This window comes from Anabrus simplex, chromosome 6 (assembly GCF_040414725.1).
Source record: "Anabrus simplex isolate iqAnaSimp1 chromosome 6, ASM4041472v1, whole genome shotgun sequence".
In the NCBI taxonomy this organism is placed as follows: Eukaryota; Metazoa; Arthropoda; class Insecta; order Orthoptera; family Tettigoniidae; genus Anabrus; species Anabrus simplex.
This window is the reverse complement of record NC_090270.1, coordinates 281,143,408-281,169,328: the sequence shown is the minus strand read 5'-3', so window position 1 is coordinate 281,169,328 and position 25,921 is coordinate 281,143,408. Positions and strand designations below refer to the sequence as shown.

The window sequence follows — 25,921 nt, the reverse complement described above, 5'->3', positions numbered from 1 at the left end:
AGAGATTGGCATACAGCAATAAAATTCCCTATACTTAGAAAGGGGGAGACTAGCCGTGTGTAAGAAATATAGAAGAATATCACCTCAAAAAATATTGTGGTATTTGGCTTGTCATATGGTAGGGCGTGTTGTAGTCCTGTTGTAAGTGATAGAGTAATTCAATTTGGTTGTTTACAGTACAGTAGATGTCACTGCCTATGGTCTTTGTTGAGCATGGGGTGAACTATGCCATTTCAGGTGAAGACTGGTAGTAGTGTATATAGTGCTTTACAAGCTTGAGCTAGTGTTTGTTTTATGTGCAGTGCTTAGTTACCAATTTGACTGAGTTCCTTCAGGGTGGACATGCCCAAGCAGCAGTAACACGCTTCTTAGAGATTATCCAAAGTGCAGTGTCAAAAACATAGAAAAGGTACCGTGAGACCAGTGATGTGACTGATAGACTGAGGGAAGTTCGACCAAGGGTGACAATGCCATGTCAAAACCAGTACATCCATGTAACAACTGCATAGTGCCCTGTTAAAGGTCATTTCAACTGATTCAGCGTGTTCCCATAGAGAATCATCATCATGTTGAGAGGAGAAGGTGGGCTATCCTACAATTGAGGATTGGATGAATGGTGTAATTTCATGCTTGTAGATGAAACACGGATTTCATTTAGGCCAGATTCATGACGACAAAGGGTGTAGAGACTTAAATGATGCAGTGGGAAGTACCATCATGTTTAAGAGGTACATTCATTTGGAGTTTTGGGTTAGGATTTTGTGTGGCTGTCGTACGCCTTTGATACCAATTCTAAGGACATTACTGCCTGGCCGTATAACGATGAAATTCTTAAACCATTTGTACAACTCTTTAGTGATGAATATGGTACTGAATTCAGTTTCTTCAATGACGGTGCTCACCCTCATGGAGGTGCATCAGTGAAGGAACTTCATTAAACAGGTGGGAATTAACCATACGAATTGTCCAACTAATTCACCGGACATAAGCATACATGGGACAGGTTGAAAATGTCTTTTTGATCATTCACAACCTCAACAGAGACTCCCAGAGTTGGCAAGATAGAATGGGATCTTCTTCCTCAAGGTGTACTGATCACAAGCATGCCACAATGTGTCCGATCAATGCCAGAGGAGGCCATACATGGTACTAAGGCAGAGGACAACCCTCGCTTTGAAATTAATAATGTTATTGGCTTTACGTCCCACTAACTACTTTTCTGGTTTTTGGAGATGCTAAGGTGCTGGAATTTTGTCCTGCAGGAGTTAATTTATGTGCCAGAAAATATACCGACACGAGGCTGACGTATTTGAGCACCTTCAAATACCCCCGGGCTAATGTAGGATCGAATCTGCCAAACTGGGTCAGAAGGCCAGTGTCTTACCTGTCTGATCCACTTAGCTTGGCTTAAAAAGAAGTAACCTTTTCATTATTACTGTTTATTTACATTAGATATTGGAAGAAAACCATATAAGTTTACATTTCTAGCTGTATTACACAACATTCTGTAATTTTATTATTGTTTTTCATCCTTGATATTCCAAACTTTCTTTGCAGTGTATACGAAGATAATTTAAAGTTAAGAATTTCATTGTTCCGTATTGAAGAATATTACAGTTAAAATTGAAATAATTGATAAAGAGATTCAACCTATTCAATACAAAAGAATAAGAAATGTAGTGAATTACATTCCCATTTAATAATAAGTAGAAATGGTACCGGTTTCGACCCTAGTCCAGGTCATCATCAGCCGATTAAAACATGAAAAACAATACATAGGAAAAGGAGTGTACTTGATCTTTCATTTCCTTTTCCTATGTATTGTTTTTCATGTTTTAATCGGCTGATGATGACCTGGACTAGGGTCGAAACCGGTACCATTTCTACTTATTATTAAATGGGAATGTAATTCACTACATTTCTTATTCGTTTGTATTGAATAGGTTGAATCTCTTTATCAATTATTTCAATTTTAACTACGAAGATAATCTCAAAAATAAGGTTTCCTATTTTTTTTGTAAATACATAGACCTGCATATTTCTACAATGGTTTACATCACTTTATAGCTTGAGCATTTAGCTATTATTCTACATAATCACCATTTCGCTCAATGCATTTTTGTAGACGCTGTGACAAGTTTTGTATGCCCATGTCGTACCAGCTCGCCACCATGCTGTTCAGGAAGTTGTGCCCAGTGCTTCGGGAAACCTCAGGAACCAAAGTGCAGAGATCATCCAGGGTGATCCGCTGATCTTCATGCATGATTTGCTCAACTTTCATAACTGTCTCGACGGAAATTGACTGTCTGCCGCTCCTTTGTTCGTTCAATGTGAATTTCAGTCCGACTGGCTGCAAACACTACACCACTTACGAACATTTTTGACATCCGAGCATGACTCACCATACACTTCCATCATTTGGCGATGGATTTAAATCAGTTCAGTACCTTTTGCATACCAAAACCGAATAACTGCGTGCACTTCGCACTTGGCGGTAACATCCAACGGGAGCTCCATTCTCAACTGCTGCCAAGCCAAGACTGAGTGCCTCAGCACGGCGTCCGCATGTTTATATGTGAGCGCGGGAAACACTCTTCACAATATTGTGACCAACAGCCACACGAACATAGTTCTGTATTTATAAAAAATAGGAGACCTTATTTTTGAGATTACCCTCGTATTTATCAATTTATTAGGAAACTGTATGGAACCTAATGCTGAAAGAATAATTGGTAATTACCTTTGTGGATTCAGGGAAGGCCAAGGAACAACAGACAAGACATTTATGCCGAGGCAAATCTTTAGAAAGACTTAGATTACAAGAAAGCGTATGATAGTATTCATAGAGGACAGCTATTTGAAATCTTGAAGAAGTTGGGAATCCCAAAGAAGTTGATGAAGCTACAAAGGCTATTTTTTATGTTTAATGGGGTAAGATTGGATCCACCTATTCAATACACAATATTAATGATAACATAACTATATTTTCATTAAAAAGTCATTGGCTATATTCTCAATAAAAAATCAATGGGACTAGTTTCGACCTTAAGTATGAGGCCATCCTCAAACATTACATTGAACCGAAATTGGCTAAATAAATAATAAAAAAACACTAAAAAGCACAAAACATCTAAAATATGTAAAAACACTTAAAAGTTTGTAAATCTGTGATATCTGTAATAGAGATTTAAAGAGTAACACCAGTGCCCGTCAGTTACTGTACAATGTTGATATTCGTGTGAAGATATTTTATCAAGTGAGTTGGTGCCTTGTCGGTCTGCAGGTGTAGAATACAACCAGTCATAATCTTGATTGCAGTAACTCATAATAAAGACTTACAGGATGTGATGTTCAACGATCTTGTAAAGACTGGCTAAGGGGAACATCTATAAACACCATAACTGTTGAATATAGTGGGGCAGTATATGATTGTAGGCAGTTGTCAATATGGATCGATTGTTATTAACCAGAATAAATGACTGAAAAAGAAATAGAGAACCAAACCACTGTTTAGTGAATAAAAAGAAAGATAAGAAAAGACGTATGTTATGAGAGACACACACACACACACACACAGTCACACAGCTCCATGGGTGTCTTTCTGCTTCGGTAATGTGCGTCACACTGAGTGTGATATTGAAGCAGAGGCTGGCAATAGAATTATAGGCTGTGGAGGAGGGAAAGCAGGAAGGTGATGTGGGGGTGGTGAGAGGCTGGTGGAGATATTGGGAGCTTTTCTGTTTGCACTGGATTTGTGTTTATTATAGAATGGAATGATTACATCAAATAAAATTTTAAGTTTTTCAGAAATTTTGTTAAAGTTATAATCAGAATTAGAACATTGTTTTAAATGAATAAAGCAGTTTTCAAGAATGTTAAGCAGAGTACCTTTGTTTGTGACCTGTAAGATGTCCATATCTTGTCCAGTAGAAGTAAACTTGTGATTGGAATCAGACATATGTTAACCCATGACAGAAAACCAATTATGTTTTATAGTGTTGACATGCTCTAACTAATGTGTTGTTATTGCAGTTTGGTTTGAAATTTATAATGTTGATTAAATATGTGTTGTAAAAGATGAAAGAATGGTGGTTGTTAATTTTGTAAGCTATATTCAAATTATGTTTCTTAAAAATGTTGATGACCTGATATATATTATCATTATTAAATATGAATGAAGAATACATCTTTTTGGGTACCATTTCTTTAGTTAAAGTGAAAGATCGGTTTTTAATTTCATTAAGTATTTTTTTCAATTAAATGTTTGCTATACCCATTATTTCTAGCTATTGCACAGATGCTGTTCAATTCGTTTTTAAGATCCTTTTTGGATAGAGGAATAGTAAAGGATCTGTGAACCATATTGTAGTAAGAGTAGCCTTTTTTTTTTTTTTGCTAGTGGCTTTACAAGTGGGTCTAAGGCATTTAGATTGACAAGAGTGGAGGTCGCATTAGTGGATCTATGATCCATTGTGACAAATATGTCATCAACGTACCTGGCCCAACAACGAGTGTGGATAATTTTGAACACAATAAAATTCTTAATAATACAGATTTTAATAACATATGTAGTTACAATTTTCAGACTATGATAGCTTGTAAACTACTAGTACTAAAATCTTGAATAAACACCATTGACGTTCTAATTTACTCTAATTTTATTTTATTAATGTCAATAGGCATTATTTCAGTTGAGAAATGTAACTTTCTAAAATAGATACACATTCTAATTATTAAAATCTGTGTACGGGCTACAATTAAGAACCCTTAGTTACACTTCATTTCTGTGAAAACAACACATCAATAGCACCTTCTATTTCAGAAATATTTGACTTGCAAGTTTTAGGTGATTTCATCCTATATATATTATTTTGTTTTCTATCTGTGCTATTACTGTGTAATTGCTTATGCAATATGTTTATAGAATATCTCCAGGACTTAAGTGAGGTGCTGCTCTACCTACTTCTCCCTGCTGATGACTTCCATTGCAAGCCACTACGCTTTTTACTTCGTGAGCTTCTGGTTAGCTCTGTTATACTGCCTGTGCTCAACCTTTTCTCTGATCCTGATTACATCAACCAAATTATCATTTGGCTGGTGAGTGGTTTATACACTTATTGAACTCTGTCTATTCCATTTTCAGAAGAATTCTGATGTATAAAATGTATTAAAATAACATTGTTAGATTGTATTTGAATTTTGTCCTGCAAAACTACAGACATATCACAGTCAAACTTCATATTCAGGATCTGCCAGTCCTGGGATGAATTGTAGAATACATAAGATTTCAGATTTGCAGAGTCTGAGATTTTACAGAAAGACTGAAACTGTTTGGTATGAAAAGTATTGCATAGCCTCTAGATTTTTCATTTAAGGGATTTGTTAACTGAGTGTGGATTTCCATTTTAGGTATAAGAATTGTGATATCTGGACATATTTTCAAGCTAACTTACTATAGATATTATGCCAATTTAGAAATGTTTTCTTAAGCTTGTATGTTTTCAGAATTACCCAATAATATGGGAAACTCAGGGTATTATAGCAAATCACTTTAATAAATTTAACAGGTTCATAAAAGAAAACGAGTCATTATGCTGTGGTGAGTTATCAGGGTCCTTTAAACTAAAATCATTACTCAGAGATGTAGCATGTTTTTACTACCTACTAATTAAACTACTGTTTACAGTTACATGCAAGAAAGGTGATCGAGGTGTTTGTGGCAATTATCATGGCATTTCCCTCCTATCCATAACAGGAAAAGTTCTGGCAAGGATTTTGTTGAACCGTCTTCAGACTGTCTCCGAAATGGTACTCCCTGAATCTCAGTCTGGTTTTCGGGCCTCAAGAGGTACCATTGACATGATCTTTCCTGCTAGACAAATCCAAGAGAAATGCAGAGATAAACAAGTCCTGCTTCTTTTGGTATTTTACGATCTAGAAAAGGCCTTTGATTGTGTTCCTAGAGAAGCTATGTGGATGGTGCTTTGGCTTTTCTGAACGTTTTGTAGGCTTAATCCAGGCTCTTCATGATGGAATGGTTGGACAAGTTCTTTACCAGAATGAGCTATCAGAAGAATTTCCTATCACAAATGAGCTTAAGCAAGGCTGCGTGCTTGCACCCACTCTTTTCGCCCTGTACTTGGCAGCCATGCTTCACGAAACTTCTACTATCGACCATGTGGGTGTGGAAATTGAGTTTCGGTATGATGGCGGACTGTTCAACCAAACCAGTCTCCGTTCTCAGAGATTTCCACTTCGCACAGTTAGTTTGTACAGACATGGTCACACACACAGCACTCTGGTGCATTTAACTCCAGCTCTTCAGCACAGCTTCTCCTAGCACAGAGTCATTCCTAGAGCATTTAACTTTACAATTCATTGCACTTCACTTGATCAAACCTTCGCACTCCTCACAGATGCACTGACTCATGATCATCTTATAACTCATTCACGTTCACTAAAGATTGACTCAAGGCTGACTGGTTTTCCTTCAGTTTCACTCTTTATATAGGCCAATGGAAGATTCTCGTAGTTTCTACGTCCAGATCATCCAAGGCACTATCTTCATTGTTAGTCAGCTTCCAGTTCTTCTAGGGAACTTCCTTATTGCGAGCTTCAACATGTTGTCGGAGGTATTATTTTGCTCACTACTGGCCCCACTCACATTGTCGCCACTCCACTGGCACTGTGGCCTTCTGTTTGGCCCTCTACAATCTCGGCTTTCATTGTCACAATATGTTAAAAGAAGTAAACCTGAAGTGGATCTGACAAGATAAATATTATTGAGTGCTAGGCTGAGTAGCTCAGACCCTAGAGCATTCGTTTTCGTAGTCCAAGTCGATAGGTTCGATCCCAGCTCAGTCCAGTAGTATTTGAAAATGCTCAAACTACAGCCTCATTTTTTAAAAATACAGTCTCATGTCGGTTTACTTGTCTGTAAGGAACTCCCCGCGGAAAAACTTCAGAACCTCGACATCTGTGAAAACCATTGAAATATAGTCAGTGGAAAGTAAAACCAGTATCGCTGTAATCGTCATCATCAGGTCTTTCCATATTTCATAGTCTGCTCCAGACTAATTAAATATTTGTATGTATTTAGGTGATATAAAGTGCTAATGTGTTTGTGTTGTTTGTTTACAGTGTAAGGAGATCCCTATGACAAGCGAAGTGTTCCTCACTGCATTGAGGGTCACAGATAACAAGGAGGAGCTGTATGCTACCAGGGATTTGGTTACCAAGGAAATAGGACAGTTGGTAGGCTTTATTCCTTTTCTCTAGGGAGAACAGAAAAGGCTTCATAAAGTCTTGATTTGGAAGTAAAGTTGAACCATTCTTATTTTAACAAGTATGAAAGAATTGACAGTTTAGTATAATTTAGTCGTATAACTTATAAATATTAAGTGAACTGTAGGTTTGCCCCTACTTCACTTCTAACTACTGGCTGAGCAGAATATGTGTTTCCCTTGATCGGCCATGGCCAGCAAACTGGGAATTCTGAGCTTCATGGGAACTAAGTGTGTGATCAATCTGAGCTAAATAGCTGCTGAAACTGGATGTGAACAGCAGTGTGCTGAAGAAACTATAGCTAATAATAGGTGAGGCATAAGTATTCTGTTTCACTACAAGTCAAGTCATACATGAGAGACAGGAACATGAAAATGAACACAAAGAATTTCCCATGGCTCTGTATGAATGGCTGCAAAGTTACTAAAGTTAAAACTACTTTTCATTTGTCAATGCCAGAAATATTTGGAAAATGAAGGAAAGCATTTCGCACATTTGTGCCTGCATGTCCTTTTAAGTGATTCTTTTTTGTAATATTATTAGCCAGTGACACTTAGTACTGAAGTTGTAATTTGGAAGAGTGTGGACTCGTGTCACCATCTGACTGTGAATAAAGGCTACTTGGTCCATGCAGCTCCCTTGTCATGTGCACAGGGAATTCATAATCTGTTCATCCACAACTGTGTCATTATTTATCCTGTATTCTTTCAACGCTTGTGAAGTGCTGCAGGACTGTGGTCTCTTGCTTCTCATGATAATCCATTCTTTATTCAAACTTATGATGACACAGTTTTATTTTGTGTGTGATAGATATCTTTGTTTTATTTCTTTATCTGTTGTTTACCCTCTTTCACTCACAACAAAGGCTACTAATTAAACTACCTACAAATTTTATCCGGAATAAGATTGTACTGAAAGTTACAAATTCTATGTTGTGCAGTGTATGTCAAATGGTTATCCAAGAAAATATTTACTTAATATGGCCAACAGATCCCCATTTAGCAGCCTTTCACCCCAATATTTTTCCTGTGGTTAGCCCGCCTTGGTGATAATGAGGGTTCCCTGTCGGTTTCTTTCCTTCTAGCCACCATGGGGGGGATAGCTATTTGTAGCAAGTTTGTTATATTTTGTGTCAACTACTTAAAACACCTGAGCATTTCAGTTATTCTTAATGCAAAATAAAAATATAAAAGACTGATCATTTTTTGTTTTGTGTTGTGCATAACCCGTGTGGTGGTCGCAGAAAAAGAATTGTCAGACAAACTCAGCAAAGAAATTTCATATAAATGACTGCCATGAGGTTTTTATGCATGCAGATAGCAGGTCTCTGAAATACTAAACTTAAATTCATAAGAAAGTAGGTCTAATATTATTTTTATGCTGCTAATATCAGTATCTCGCTTTCGGTATAGAAAGTAATAGCAAAATCACAAACTAGGGACTATAGAGCGTTCCAACCTTAAATTGCAGTACAGCAGTAATGGGATAATTCCGTCTCTTTCTTTCTCCCATGTTTTGCGGGTAGCGCTGTACTACTCTAATGCAGCGGGTTTGCCAAATATCCGTAAATTAGAATGTTATCGGTTAAAATGGGTGAATATCGTGTTATGTACAGAATTTTAAGGCGCATATGATGCCGTTGACAAAAAAAATGTCAAAATATAATTTAGTGTGAAAATGGTAATATAATGGAAAGTTACGCCAAATGCAAAATCTTCATTGCATAGAACTTATCATGTCATAACTCCTATTTTATACTCATGATTTTCCTAATTTTTTCACTGCTTGTAAAGAAACATTTCAGCTCAATGTAGATAGGTTTATTTTTAAATTTAAATGATAACAAAATGCAGTATATGCGTTTATTTTCAGTTATGTTCAGGGATTTTTATGTGCAGACACGAAAAAGTCAGTCGCTGGCCAGCGTCTTTCCTATTGAATTTGCATGGGGGGTCAAAGCGAGGCAAATGGACTTCAGATATGGAAGTTATTTTTAAAACAATCCCGAAGTTCTTATCTTGCTTAGTTCTTAATTTGTAACAGGAAGAATGTCTTCTTGAATTTTGGTTTCGCGCCTGACTCGGCTGGCTGTCTGTCTGTCTGGCTGGCTGAAGTACCGGTAGTGATCTCCCAAACATGCGCTTTTAACATTTCCAGACAGTCGCATGCAGTGCAGTGCTCATTTTGTCAGTAGTGTGTATAATAGTGATTAAATACATATCAGTGACATATGTACAATTCTTGAGGGCAAGTGTATTTCGTTTGTGTGGTTCGGGAGTTCGTGCTCGTGCGTGGGGATCTTAGTTCGAAGAAAATGTGCAGAAGGATCATGGCGTGGTTAAAGCGAATCAAACGGTCTTCGGATAGGAAGTTATTTTGAAATCATACCTCAAGTCCTTACCTCGTTATCTCTTAATTTATGACAGGGAGAACGTCTCGTTTGTTTACGTTTCACGAGTGACTCAGATGGCTGGCCAATAATGATCTCCCAAACATTGAGCTTTTAAATATACTGACAGCCGTGTGCAGTGGTGTTCATTTAATCAGTATTATAAGATTGATTAAGTAAAGATCAGTGATAAATGTATAGTTCTTGAGGGCAAGTGGATTGTATTTGTTGTGTTTGTGTAGTCTGTTGAGTTGTGAGTTCGTGCTTGTGCTTGTGCGGGGGGGGGTTCTTAGTTCGAAGAAAAAGTGCAGAAGGATGTACAATGGATCGTCAAATTAAAAAGAAACATTCCGTAGGTAAACTCAGGGGAAAGGAACGCAATATTATGAGTGCCCTGGATTATTTCTTAAAGACTATGAATGTGACTAGTGCAGTCAGTGAAACAGCAAAAGCTACAGGTTGTTCCGAAAGAACAATCTCTATGCTATAAGGAAGGAACACACACATGGTCCTTTGCGAACTCCCGCAAAAAAAAAAAAAAAGCAAGAAAGAGAAGGATGGCAGAAGAATGCAAGGAAAATTAAATATGATGAAATTGTGCAAAGTGGAGTGCGTCGGATGGTTCACTCTCTTTTATTTGCTAACATACCACCGACATTGAACGTGATTTTGAGTCGGGTAAATGGAGAAGATTTCTTGCCACGATTTTCCAAAACTATGTTGTATCGCTTCTTACATGATATAGGCTTCCGCTATTTAAGACGGGGTAATAAAGCGGCTTTCATTGAAACCGATGAAATTATTAATTGGAGGCACAGATATCTCAGGGAGATAACACGTTTGAGGGCACAAAATAAAGCTATAATTTACACAGATGAATCGTGGGTAAATATTGGGCAGACAGTGACAAAAGAATGGAAGGATACGACAATGAAAAGTGCATGGCAGGCCGCCATTGAAGGGGTGAGTTCGGGACTTAGGCCACCGAAAAGCTGAGGACCGCGATTCGCCTTAGTCCACGCGGGTAATGAACATGGTTTTGTTCCAAATGCTGAACTAACATTTTTATGCCATAAAAACACGGCGGACGCCCACGAGGAAATGACTGGTGAAATTTACGAGAAGTGGTTTTCGGAACAACTGTTGCCGAACACTCCCGAAGGTGCGTGATCGTGCTGGATAATGCTGCTAATCATTCCCATAAGTTGCAACCTTTGCCGGTGACTTCTTGGCGAAAAGATGACATCGTACAGTGGTTACGTAAAAAGCAAATATCTTTTGAAGATGGGATGCTCAAGCGAGAATTGTTGCACATCGCTTCTCAGCATAGGGCTCTGTATGATAAGCAGAGAATAAATGAAATGGCAAAAGCGGCAGGTCGGCAGGTTCTACGTCTCCCGCCTTATCACTGCGAGTTAAACCCTATTGAGATGGTGTGGTGAAAAACTACATCTGGTATCATAACGTATTATTCAAGAAAAATGATATGGAAATTTTAATAACCGCTGCATATAAGAACATTACAGTGGACAATTGGGCAAATTACGTGAACGAAGTAAAGAAAAATGAAGGAGATTTGTGGAAAGCAGACGAATTACAGGACGATGTCGATGATGAACAGTTTTTAATAAGACTTTCTTCATCTTCCTGATCATCCTCAAGTTCATCTCCCGAATCCAGTTCATCCAAAGCGGGAACATCAGTCCTTGCAGTAATGATAGAAGGTGTACGTCCATTATCTGAGAGCAACGACAGTGATTGAGGTATGTTGTATTTATTTTACCATGCTACAAATATCAATTTATGAATGAATGAACTTAAAATTACAAAATTACAAACGAAAAATGTGGAACTGTGACGCACTGTTTGAGTCACTCTCGAGCGTGATCTTCACGAGTCGATTTCGCAACAGCGCGCTCCATCTACGCTGTACTGCAATTTAAGGTTGGAACGCTCTATAGGATAATAATTATGTTATGGGTTTTACATTCCTTTGAACTACTGCTGATGCAAATTAGGTTATGTATATAAGTTGAAAACAATTTTTCATATGTTATAGGCTAGGTTTCATATAAGTAATAATAATAATAACTTAAATGTTTCCACCTTTTCAATACAATATATTCACAAATTTACAAAATTATACGGTACTAGTTTCGACCCATCTAGGGGTCATCATCAGCCGTATTGAAGCAGGTTTAATCATGTATATGAGGCATATTTTTTAAGTAAGGGCCGTTTGAAAATAACTACACAACGAAAGACTATTTTCAAACACCACATTTATTTGCAGATTCTACATACTTGACTCTATTTTTCAACATAGCCGCCAAGTTTGTTTAAACAGTTATCATGCCTTACAACTAAGTTTTGAATACCCTCTTCATAGAAACTTGCCGCTTGCTCCGATAACCAAAACACGGATGCCATGATCTTGCACTGGGACAGAGTCAGTCTGGTCTTCACATTTACAGGCGAATGTGTGTGTCTCCATTCCATGCTCTGTTGCTTCGTATTGGGCGTGATATGCAAAACCCATGTTTCGCCTCCCGTTATGATCTTTGAGTCGTCACCTTCTTTGGCATAACGAGTCAAAAACGTCATTGAACACACTTTTTTTTTTTGTGGTCCTTAGTTTGGAGTTTAGGGACCCAACGGGAGCACAGTTTCCTGAAGTTTAGGTTTTCAGAAACCATTTTGTAAAGCACTAACCTAGACATGTCAGGAAAGGCGTATGAGAGAGCCATTCTTGGGAAGCGTCTGTTCTCACAAATCTTCGCTTCAACTGAAGCCACCAAATCATCTGTGATCAGAGATGGGCGACCGGAATGGTCCTCATTATGGATGTTGTCACGGCCATCTTTGAAGTCTTGTACCCACTTACGCACTTTGCCTTCATTCATAGCATTAGCACCATACACTTCGCTAATCTGTCGGTGAATGCCTGCAGCAGACAGGTTCCTTGCCAACAAAATCCGTATCATTGATTGAACCTTGCACGAGGCAGGTGAGTCGATAATCTTGAACATTTGAGCAAGCACAGAATAGAACCATACAGGTTAGCAACAGAGCTGCAGCTGAGCACTGTTATTCCCGAGGCATGCCGGCATGACACATGCGCTTGTTGCGATGTGCGCGCGAACGACTAGTGTCCACAACAAAATGGCCCTTACTTAAAAAACATGCCGCACATTTACCTCATGTTATCTAGGTTATGTTGATCACTTAAGAAAATCTTTCACATGTTCCAAGTTGTTCAGGGAACTTCTGGTAGTAGGGTTGTGACACTATATATTGAACACTTAAGGTTATCTCTATAAATTATTGATCAGTATTTTTTGCCTGTGAAGAACTGACCTTTGAAGGAATTATAAAACCATAATGGAACATCCATTGGTTGCAACTACCTTATTCAGACTTTTAAAATGTATAATTTGTAGGCTGGAGGTGCCCTTAAATACAACAGTTGTATTCTTCCATATATCGAACGGTCTGCATTATATATCGATCAGTGAGGTCTTATTTATTGAACATGATTTTTATTTATTTAACAACATGGTTTTAAATACTGAACAGAAATATTTGTTATAAATCACTTTACCTTTAGACATTATATGGTTGTAATAACATCAACAAAATAGAATGATTCTTAAATATAAATTACAAAAGTAGAGGAGGCAATATTAATACATACTAAAATATCCTGAGAAACACATAGATCAGTTTATCTCTTATCTTTCCCCAGAGAGGGGACATGTCTTTAGTCTTCCTTGTTTCTTTTCTTTCTCTTCAATTCTTCTTGGTATTCCTTTGAAGATATTGTGTATGTTTTCCTTAGTCTAAACTGGTGAGGTTTTTCTGGTACTTGAGGAACTTTGAGAACATCCTTGAAAGAATCCTCGCTACTACTTGAAGGGGGTGAGTAAGCAAGTTCCGAAGCAATTTCATGCTCATTCAATAATTTCAGCTTGTGAACTTTTACTCAACTCCTCAAAATGACAGCACCAGAAAGATCCTTCTTGGGGGAAGGTATATACACCTCTAAATGTCTATCGTTCCATGTGAAATCATCGCTGCCTTGATCATCATAATCTTCTGATGAACTGTCTGTCATCGTTTCATTCTGATTAGCCGATATTGTTTCATGTGTTGCATTGTACGAAGTTGTTACACCTCACCAATAAGCATACAAATCTGGTACACCATCATTCTGTTTTTCTCCATTGCGTCCTAGTTTGTCATTGAACTTATTGAGAATAAGAGGAGGTAAGAATTCTTCCAGGTCATCAAGCACAAACTTCAACCTCTGATTGGAAGTGGAAGGGGATGAAGGGCTGCCTTCATCACTCTCTTGCTGTTGCCTTCCCACTAGGGTTTTCAAAATATCTGCAACACATTTTATGCAGTTCACAGTGTTGGGATCTAGTGGATAGAGACCACACTTACGTAAGGTGCTTTTCACAATATCTGGCCTAACAGCATCATTCCAAATTTTCTTTAACATGGGTGAAAAATTTACCTTGGTTACTGATGCACTGAGAGTTTGTATTTTCTTGTCTTTTTGTATTTTCTTCAACAGAAATCCTCTCTTAGCCATGTTGATTACCCATTCACTAATGCCCTCTTCTTCTCATGGACTCAGGAACAGCTTCTGGCCAAGGGCAGTCTGAATCTTCTGACATCCAAATGGTCTGTCGTTTAACATTGTTAAAGGGACCTGATATGTTTTAGATGCCTGCCTTTGGGACATCATACCTGACTTAACCTGTTCAACAGCTTCAGTCAAGGCAGATAACAAATACCGACACCGTTTCATTTTGTCAACAGGTTTAATTTTGGCTTTTGAGACATTTCCCGTGTTGGGTGTCTTAATTTTGACCATTGTGTAGCTCTGAACATTAGTTAAGGAAAATAAGCAAGTACTGCAAAACCGATCCTTTTTTGCTTTCTAGTTTTAAATGGCTAAAATGTAATATTATTATTTTCCAAAAAGTGGGGGCTACTGCCCCCGCACACCCCCTGTTGTTGCCAACCACTTTATTTGCCAACGACGAGACCCCTTGGAAAATGACAGGATTGTTAAATAAAGTGATTAGCACAGTGTACGGCATCAAACAGACACAAGACATTGTAAAATAAATCTAACTATGCCCGATGAGGTTTCAAATTCAGATCCTCTCAAGGTATAGATAGATGCCTCAGCAGTCACGACCACAGAAATGCGGACTTCGGTGCTGAAGAAAACGATACTACTAATTAAAATGATAAACAGCCCATTAATTTTCAGTGGTGGTCAATATTAAGGGTTGTTCTTGTATGAATGAACCTTATTTAACAAGTGACCTTTCAATATTATAAAATGGGAGTCAAATATCGAACAGTATTTTATTTTAGAAATAAATATGGAGATAGGTGAAAACTCACAATATGAGAGATTAATAAACATGTACAGTAGAACCTCGATGCATCGTTCCCGGAACTGTCATTTTCCCGTATCCATCGTTCAATTTATTTGGTCCCAAAAATGTACCATATAAACCAATGTTAAATTCCCTCGCATCTATCGTTCCTCGAACTATCGTTTTATCGCATCGATGGTAAAAAAATTATTTGTCCTCGGCCACAATTTTCCCGCATGGATCGATCGTAGTAAGAAAAATATGTGCAGAAGTTTTTTCAGTTTAAAGAGACAGCTGAATACTCTAGCATGTAATAGCGGCAACCTGTTACGCAGGAATGTACGAGCGATTACGAGTTGCTAGTCTTGAGCAAGGATCTCGTAGGCTGGAGTGCTGTGCTCAGGTTATTCACCCACATCATCATTACGAGCCTCCTGGCGCCAATGCTTCTCCTTGACCCACTAACCGGCCCGTAGAAGTATTCTTATTTACAAGAATAAAAACGGAGGCACTGTAAAACTCAAATTTGCCACCATTTTCTGTGTTGCTATTGGATGGCTAGGGCTGCCAGCTTCGTTGAAAATGAGAAAATTGCTGTATTTAAAATAGTCACAGCGTGTGCCAGGTATGTTTTCATTAGCCACAGGGTTATTAATCGCGTTGAACCTTGTGATGTGTGTAGGATGCTAGAGGCCTGTTGACCACTTTGTTACCCCCCTGCCCAGTTTTCTTGTTACAAGCTGGACCTAACCAAACCAGACCTGGTCTTAAAAATAATTCCTAAGTTGGCAGCATCGATTAGCCCGCTGTGACTTTGTTCCAGGTGCGCCATGTTTAATTTCTGACCTCTGTGACATCGTCCGAGCCGCGCCATGTGGAATCTCTAACCTATTGTTAGGGTCTATGGAATTTTTACCAAAATACTATACAGCCTTAATATCCACGTATTTAAAGATAGAAATTTCTTAATGTTCCGTATTGAACTGTATCACAATTAAATTGAATTGAAGTGAATTGAATTAAGTTGTTTTCAATTTAATTGTCATATCCACTTATATCATTCATTTGCAATGAGAGAACTGACCTTGAAGCTTTTTTAGTTACTGCAAGGTGTAAGGAAAAGTTAAACGAAGCGGTGTAAAATTCGCTCTTTTTTTTCATCGCGTATGGTATATCATCATTGCAATATTTTGATACCGTTATGTATAATATAAGCACAGGTTACTAGACTGTGGTATGAGCATGTCTTGCTCCATGGCGAAATGGTTAGCATGTGAAGCATTCAGTTCAAGGGGTCTCTATCGCATCGGGGATTTTAATTTTCGTTGGTTAATACCGACAGTTCAGTGGCTGTGTGTGTGCCCCGACTTACGCATTAGGATTCATCTTAGGTAGAGCTGCATTTTCATAACCGCGTAGATCGCCTGTCACGCAACAACTCGAAAGAACTGCACACGGCTTCGGAGGCCATACACCATTATTATTATTATTATTATTATTATTATTATTATTATTATTATTATTATTATTATTCAGTATTCGGGAGATAGTAGGTTCGAACCCCACTGTCGGCAGCCCTGAAAATGGTTTTCCGTGGTTTCCCATTTTCACACCAGGCAAATGCTGGGGCTGTACCTTAATTAAGGCCACGGCCGCTTCCTTCCCACTCCTAGCCCTTCCCTGTCCCATCGTCGCCATAAGACCTATCTGTGTCGGTGCGACGTAAAGCAACTAGCAAAAAAAAAAATTATTGTTGTTGTTATTGTTATTATTGTGGTCACGTCCTAGTTTGTGAACCATGGGCAACGGCTGAGTGGCCTCGTAAGTGGTCCTGAGAGTCGGGATACCAGTTGCTATGGAATGGGAGTGGGCATCTCGGACATATTCTGAGTCATGGCCCTCCTTGTGCTCAGGCGGCTAGGACTATACAATCCACCGGTGGTCCATAACCCGTTAGAGGAGAAATCCTCACTTGGACTATGTGCATGTAGGGTAGCATCCTGCTTTATGAATTTACCGAGCTCAGAACATTTTAAGCAAGTCTCGGACCTATGGGAGTAACGGAGTCCCACTCCCATTTGACAGGCGAGGGACTCCTTGGAAACAACTTGGCGAACGAAATGGAATTTGATGGGGAGCTCTCAATATTAATGGGACTTATGGAAGAAAGAAAGTAGAACTGGCTGAGTCAGCAAAGAGGATGCATCTGGTTGTACTAGCAGTAAGTGATATTCGGGTAAGGAGAGATAACGAGGAAGAGATAGGAGATTATAAAGTGTACTTGACGGGTGTTAGAAAGGGAAGGGCAGAGTATGGGGTAGGGTGGTTTATCAGGAATACCATTGCACGCAACATAGTTTCTGTTAGGCACGTAAATGAGCGAATGATGTGGGTAGATTTGGCAGTTGGAGGAATTAGGACGAGAATTGTCTCAGTGTATTCACCATGTGAGGGTGCAGATGAGGATGAAGCTGACAAGTTTTATGAAGCATTGAGTGACATCGTGGTCGGGGTCAACAGCAAGGATAGAATAGTGCTAATGTGCGATTTCAATGCGAGAGTTGGAAATAGAACGGAAGGATACGAAAGGGTGATTGGTAAATGTGGGGAAGATATGGAAGCTAATGGAAATGGGAAGCCTTTGCTGGACTTCTGTGCTGGTATGGGTATAGCAGTTACGAATACATTCTTCAAGCATAAGGCTATTCACTGCTACATATGGGAGGCTAGGGGTACTAGATCCATAATAGACTGTATCTTAGCCAACTTAGAATTCCAGAAATCTGTTAGGAATGTACGAGTTTTCCGGAGATTTTTCGATGATACAGACCACTATCTGATCTGTAGTGAACTAAGTATCTCTAGGCCTAGGGTAGAGAAAGTGAAATCTGTCTGCAAACGAATAAAGGTAGAAAATCTCCAGGACAAGGAAATTAGACAGAAGTACATGGATATGCTCAGTGAGAAGTTTCAAACAGTGGACAGTAAGCAGGTTCAGGATATAGAAAGAGAATGGGTGGCATACAGGGATGCTGTAGTAGAAACAGCAAGGAAATGCCTAGGAACAACTGTATGTAAAGTTAGGAAAAGGACAGTAATAAAGAAAGTTAGGAAGGGAGGGAAAAAGGAAATGAACAGTGTTTTGAGTAATTCAGGTGAACTCATAATAGATCCCAGGGAATCTCTAGAGAGGTGGAGGGAATATTTTGATCTTCTCGATGTAAAAGGAGATCTTCCTGGTGGTGTTGCGAACAGCCAAGCTCATGGAGAGGAGGAAAATGATGATGGTGAAATTACGCTTGAGGAAGTGGAAAGGATGGTAAATAAACTCCATTGTCATAAAGCAGCAGGAATAGATGAAATTAGACCTGAAATGGTGAAGTATAGTGGGAAGGCAGGGATTAAATGGCTTCATAGAGTAGTAAGATTAGCATGGAGTGTTGGTAAGGTACCTTCAGATTGGACAAAAGCAGTAATTGCACCCATCTATAAGCAAGGGAACAGGAAGGATTGCAACAACTATTGACCGGGCGAGTTGGCCGTGCGCGTAGAGGCGCGCGGCTGTGAGCTTGCATCCGGGAGATAGTAGGTTCGAATCCCACTATCGGCAGCCCTGAAGATGGTTTCCTGTGGTTTCCTATTTTCACACCAGGCAAATGCTGGGGCTGTACCTTAATTAAGGCCAAGGCCGCTTCCTTCCAACTCCTAGGCCTTTCCTATCCCATCGTCGCCATAAGACCTATCTGTGTCGGTGCGACGTAAAGCCCCTAGCAACAACTATCGAGGTATCTCATTGATTAGTATACCAGGCAAAGTATTCACTGGCATTTTGGAATCGAGGGTGCGATCAGTCGTTGAGAGAAAGTTGGATGAAAACCTGTGTGGTTTCAGACCATAGAGGGGCTGTCAGGATCTGATTTTCAGTATGCGCCAGGTAATTGAAAAATGCTACCAGAGGAATAGGCAGTTGTGTTTTTGTTTTGTAGATCTAGAGAAAGCATATGACAGGGTACTGAGGGAAAAGATGTTCGCCGTACTGGGGGACTATGGAATTAAAGGTAGATTATTAAAATCAATTGAAGGCATTTATGTTGACAATTGGGCTTCAGTGAGAATTGATGGTAGAATGAGTTCTTGGTTCAGGGTACTTACAGGAGTTAGACAAGGCTGTAATCTTTCACCTTTGCTGTTCGTAGTTTACATGGATCATCTGCTGAAAGGTATAAAATGGCAGGGAGAGATTCATTTAGGTGGAAATGTAGTAAGCAGTCTAGCCTACGCTGACAACTTGGTCTTAATGGCAGATTGTGCTGAAAGGCTGCAGTCTAATATCTTGCAACTTGAAAATAGGTGCAATGAGTATGGCATGAAAATTAGCCTTTCGAAGACTAAGTTGATGTCGGTAGGTAAGAGAGGGTAAGAGAAGTAGAGGGAGACCAAGACGACGATCGTTAGACTCAGTTTCTAACGATTTAAAGATAAGAGGCGACGTTTAGTAAATTCACAGAGGCTTGCAGGCTGAACGCTGAAAGGCTTAACAGTCTTTAATGATGATGTATGTATGTAATTATTATTATTATTATTATTATTATTATTATTATTATTATTATTATTATTATTATATCGGACACACAAAGGGCTTGCAGGTCAGAGAGGATGAGAAAGTTCTGGGAGAAGAAAAAGAAGAAATTAACTCAAATGTATTGATTTAAGTGCTCCAATGTGGGCGTAAAATATGTAAATAATAATAATAATAATAATAATAATAATAATAATAATAATAATAATAATAATAATAATAATTTACATAATGAAAAATGCCCAAAAACAGTACCCATATTTTATTATTTTGCTTTCCTCCTATTTTATGTCACCCACATTCATCGTTTTCCCCGCATCCATTGTCATTTTTCCCCTCCCCCTTGAAAAATGATGTGTCGAGGTTTTACTGTATGTATGTTACTACAACCTATCATTTAAAGGATACCTTCCTTACTGTCGTGCCTGGGAAAGCTTATTGCTCGAATCTTGGCAAATCGTAATGTACCCCTGGTGGAGAATATACTTCCAGAGAGTCAGTGCGGCTTCAGGCCTTCTAGAGGAACCACAGATATGATATTTACAGCTCGTCAACTCCAGGAAAAATGTGGAAAATTTTAGCTCTATATGGCTTTCCGCAGAAATTTATTGCCATCTTGAAATTGCTCTACACTGATATGATGGCAGCTGTCATTGGCAACGGCTCTATTGGAGAGCCATTCCATATCAATACCGGTGTTAAGCAAGGCTGTGTGATAGCCTCCACTTTGTTTTCCTTGTATGTTTCCGCTGTCATGGAACTTGTCAGAGATGATCTCCTTCCAGGAATTCATATAACTTACAGGATGGATGGTAAACTTTTTAATTTGAGCCCCGTTTAAAGGCAGGAACTCGGACATCGTCTGCAGTATTAGTTGAGTTACAGTACGCTGATGATAATGCTGTCGTAGCACAGACACAAGAAGAGCTTGTGATAATACTGAATGCTTTTTCTGCTGCGTACAACAAGATCGGACTCAAACTGAATACCAGCAAAACACAGATCTTATACCAGCCAGCCCCTGGGGAAGGTCAAAGAGATATCAATGTCACAATTGATGGAGTGAGCCTTCAAGTTGTAAACACCTTCCCATACCTTGGCAGTACCCTCTCATCAAGCGCAAATATAGATTCAGAAATCCAACACAGAATTAACCAAGCAGGAGCATCCTTTGCTAAGTTGCGATCTCGAGTTTTTGACAATCATGATGTCAATATCCCAACGAAGATTCTTGTGTACAATTCTGTTGTAGTTCCAACCTTACTCTATGGATCTGAATCCTGGACATGCTACAGTCGACACCTTAAGAAGCTGGAACAGTATCATCAACGTTGCTTGAGGAGAATACTGAAAGTAACTTGGCAAGACAGGCGCACAAATATCAGCGTTCTTGAAGAGGCACACACCACCAGTATAGAATTGATGGTTTTAAGATGCCAGCTACGATGGACAGGGCACGTAGTTTGCATGCCCAATAATCGCATTCCCAAACAAGTGTTTTACTCTGAGCTATCAGTAGGTAAACGCTTTGTAGGCGGTCAGAGGAAGAGATTTAAAGATGTAATCAAGGCTAACTTGAAGAGATGTAACATTGATGTTGATAACTGGGAGAACTTTGCCCTTGACCGTTCATCCTGGAGATCACTAGTCCATTACGGCACACTGTCTTTTGAAGAAAACCGCCAACATACAGCGAATGACAAGAGGCAGCGTAGGAAAGAAAAAGAAGTGCTGAGGAGACATAGAATTAACATGACAGCTCCACCTGGGACTACCTGTCATCACTGTGGCAAATTGTGTAACTATCGCATTGGACTTTATAGTCACCTCCGAACACACAGATGAAGAGGTATCCTGCCTGGAAGACAAACCTACTCGATTACGAGTGTTTGCTATCATCATCATCATCATCATCATCATCTTTACTGGTAAAAGCATATAATCATAGGGACACTGCACTTTAGTAACAACACAACGATCTCATCAAAATCTCGCCAACACCAAAGTTCTGCGACTTTCCCACGCTTACATATAATTTTAAAAAAATATTTATTTAATGTCAACCTAGTCAATACTTACAATTACCACTATTGTGGTTAAATGATCATAAATAATTGAAAAATCGTGAACATGTTTCGCCCTTCTTAATGGGCATCATCAGTACTATGAACAACTTTAAAAATAATAGTTACATTTAAGACTGTCTTACAATAATCAATCATATAAGATTGGAATAAAATGTGACATTGTAAGACAGTCTTAAATGTAACTATTATTTTTAAAGTTGTTCATAGTGCTGATGATGCCCGTTAAGAAGGGCGAAACATGTTCACGATTTTTCAATTATTTATGATCATTTAACCACAATAGTGGTAATTGTAAGTATTGACTAGGTTGACATTAAACAAATATTTTTTAAAAATTATATGTAATCACTGTCGTCAATACGGACCAAATATGAGATTAATGACTTTCCCACGCTTGCCAACACGGTAACGACTTCGACCTATCGATTGACATAAAGCTAAGTTTGGAGGGGTGAATTTAGAAATCTTAGATGTTATGTAAACTTATCGATATCCTTATTTTACAGCAAGATGGGTGAAGTGTTCGATATTTAAAGGGCGTTCGATATATTGTGCCATTACCCTATATGGGTTGACTCAAGTAAATTCTGGAACATAAATGTACCAAGGTTGTTGGTATAGTAATTCTAGGTCTTTCTAGATGGTAAACTTGTTTAAATATAATTCTAGAGCAAGAACTTACTAAGGACTTCTGGATGTTAATTGTAGAATATCTGGCTCCATGGCTAAATAGATAGCATGCTGGCCTTTGGTCACAGGGGTCTCGGGTTCAATTCCCGGCAGGGTTGGGAATTTTAACCATCGTTGATTAATTTTGCTGGCACAGGGTTGGGTGTGTGTATCGTCTTCGTCATCATTTCATCCTCATCGCGCCGTGCAGGTCGCCTACAGGAGTCAAATCAAAAGACCTGCACCTGGCGAGCCGAATGTGTCCTTGGCACTCCCGGCACCAAAAACCATATTTCATTTTATTGTAGAATCTTCCAGGTATCTTATATTAATATCATGTTGTGAGTAACCAGAATTATCCAGAATTGTAGCCAATGTGTATATGAAGAGTGTCTTGATGTGAGTAGCAGAGTTAGGTTTATAGTGAGCTGCTGATGTTGTTATAAAGTCATAATTTTAATATTGTGAGCACAGCGGAATTGAGTTGCGTGATTTGAATATAGATTATTGCACGGTGTCTATCGTGATTTACCGTGTATTTTGAATGAGTTTGGTAGTTATGTTCTGTAGTGAGATGTAGGTCAGTTATGTTGTTAGTGTGTTGTTGACGTTAGCATGTGAGCACAACGAAACTAGTTTTATATCAATACTGCTTGATGGATCAGTTGTGAATTATTGTGTCCATTATCACTCATAAGTCAACATCAAATACATAACTTACCTGCATATTACCCATATTTAATACCACGATATGCCATCTTTTACCTCATTATTTCATTACAAGGGATGCCATGACTGCTACTTAACTATTAATTCATTATTCACTTCATAACACTCGCATATGACATCACACTTTACAAAACATATCATCATTTCCCTTATATGGTTATCATTTCCTTAGCAATCCCAGTATGTATGATTTATAACCACTATATGTCACACGTATACACTTCTCACTATTTATCGAGCAATTAAAATGATACAAGCTGATATTAATATCATCAAAGTCTTAATAAATGATCCAGCATACGCATGTTACCGCATAGATTTCAATATTCCGTACTCAAATATATATATAGATTGCAAAATAACGATATAATATACTCTATCACGTATTATGTGCATATTCCACGTTCTCTCGAACTACTTCAGGACATCAATTACTTCTAAAATTACATACTACTACTGTGGAAAAAATAACATATACTAGAAAAAGCATTATTATATAGTAGTGATTTACTGACTTTTAGACCAGGGTAGAGGCAGCGCGTGGTCTAATACACCTTCACATAACCGCATCCTTACTGCGGTTAGGACTCGCTTTTCACATTTAGCCTTCCATACTGTTAATATAGTGTGTTTTTCAAACAATCATATACTCCTCTCAAGCAGAATAAACCTGAAACAATCTTAAATAAGATTAACAAGCCCATACAATGATATATGACAATGTACAATACCAAATACTCTCTGCTTCAAGTAAATCTTTTGGTAATACCGACTTGGAATCTTTGTATGTATGATTGGCTTCACAATAACTTTAACTTTTCGTAGATTTCAATATCTCCTCAGTGTTAATATGTTGTGATACAGATTTTCGAAGCCTTCTTTATATATCACAATTGCCTCTCAAGCACATCTTAACAGCTTCTCGATTTGCTTTCAGTACCTTCACGATATCTTCCCGACCTTCTCAGTTCGCTTACAATCTTTTTTAATACTCACGATAATAATCTGCTTTACAATTTTTCATTTCAACAGAGATATGCAACAGAATATTCTAAAGTACACATGAATTTCAATTCAAAGAATATACCTTAGATAATCGATACATAGATGTCGCCACCATTACACTTATAAACTATCGATACCTTATCATACGTAACATTCATTCATCTATACTTCCCTTTGGCTTCGTCTTATAATACACAAATTAAAGACCATATAATACTTAAAATTAATCTTACATGACTAAAATTATACACTCTCAAGTTTAAAATGTTAGTAAAGCCCGTCTCTTCACTATCAACATTTCTCACTCGCGATATGTATAGATGTATGTCCAAACCGCTCCGGTGTCATGTTCTTGAGTCATGTCTAGTGATGGCAAAACTTTTCAAAATATCGATATATCGGTTTTTCGATACATCGGTGTTAAAATATCGATGTCATTGAAATATCGGTCTTCAAAATATCGATATATCGCCGATATATCAGTTTTTAAAATAATGGTGCTATTATCCATTATTGTAAGTCAAGTTTTATATTTAACACAATGATTAAAGGATTCATTAGGTTTCATAAGTCTTGACATAGATCAGAAAACAAGCTTAAAACAGTGACCAAGTAACATGACTTTTTACTACAATAACACATTATAAAAACGTTTACAGCCGAAAGATGTTATGATACGTAGAAAAACAGTATATAGGCATACAAGGTGTCTAGTAACAATCTAATAACTTACACCGAAAAACCATATGAGAAAACCCCAAACGTATAAATTTATGTACGAAGTAGCCTACATCTGATAATTATCAGAGCTCTATTAAATAATAAAACATTTCCTTCCCATCTTCTTCATCACTGCAATTCCATTTGTTGGTGAAAAAAAAACATGATGATGATCTTAGGTCAGTTTCCAATACCTCTTAGGTAAGCCATTTAGAAAAAGCAGCTTGGATAACATTTTGCCATTTAATCGGTTTCTCTTTTCCGTGATGGTGTTACCGACCTTTGAAAACAGTCTCTCTCCTGGGACAGAGGTTGCTACAATGTTCAACTATTGCCTAGCTAACGTGTAAAGCTATGCATACAAGGTATGCACGATGAATGAGTTGTGATATTATCACTGTATTTACAGAAGTGAATTGAGAAATGAACATTCAAATTTAGGAACTGTAGCAGGCAAAATTGAAAGGGTCAGAAAGAGAATCAAATTGTAGCCAACAGTATTAAATTGGGCGCAAAATATTGATATCAACAATATATCGGACCTCAAAATATCGATGTCGATATATCGATATTTCCATCTCAAAATATCGATATTTCCAATGTATCGATATTCGTTTGCCATCCCTAGTCATGTCAGGCTTCAATTTCTGTATCAGCACTCGTATCGTCTTCACGTCGTATGAAAATGGCACAGTACCTTCTCACAGTACAATCTGGCTAGTGAGAAATGCTGGATCACTAACCACCACCACATAACCTGCTACAGCACACAGAAATAAAACCCTGCCATGAAAATGATGCACAAAGCGTTGATAACTTTAATCTCCCAATGTTTTATGACCACTTGGTGGAACAACTGTACATATCACTCTTCTTAACACGTTCAGTACCTGCTTCTGAGCGGGACACTTGAATGCCTGGACCAGCCATTTTCATGCTCGGCCGTCTTAACATGCATCACTTAATAAAATTTACCATGACTACTGAACTGTAAATGTTAGAAACATGATACTTTGTGTTTACCTCTAGTAAATATTGAGGGTGTGATATCTGGTGTCAC

General features: G+C 38.3%; 1 protein-coding gene across 1 annotated transcript in view; it reads left to right on the top strand.

Annotated features, from left to right (window-relative positions):
• Positions 1-25,921, top strand: part of LOC136876456 (sorting nexin-13) — a 219,354-nt gene that overhangs the window by 55,192 nt on the left and 138,241 nt on the right. The window contains exons 6-7 of the mRNA XM_067150440.2: positions 4,925-5,097; positions 7,141-7,254. Coding sequence (XP_067006541.2) covers positions 4,925-5,097; positions 7,141-7,254 — 287 coding nt within the window. The remainder of the gene's footprint in view (positions 1-4,924; positions 5,098-7,140; positions 7,255-25,921) is intronic.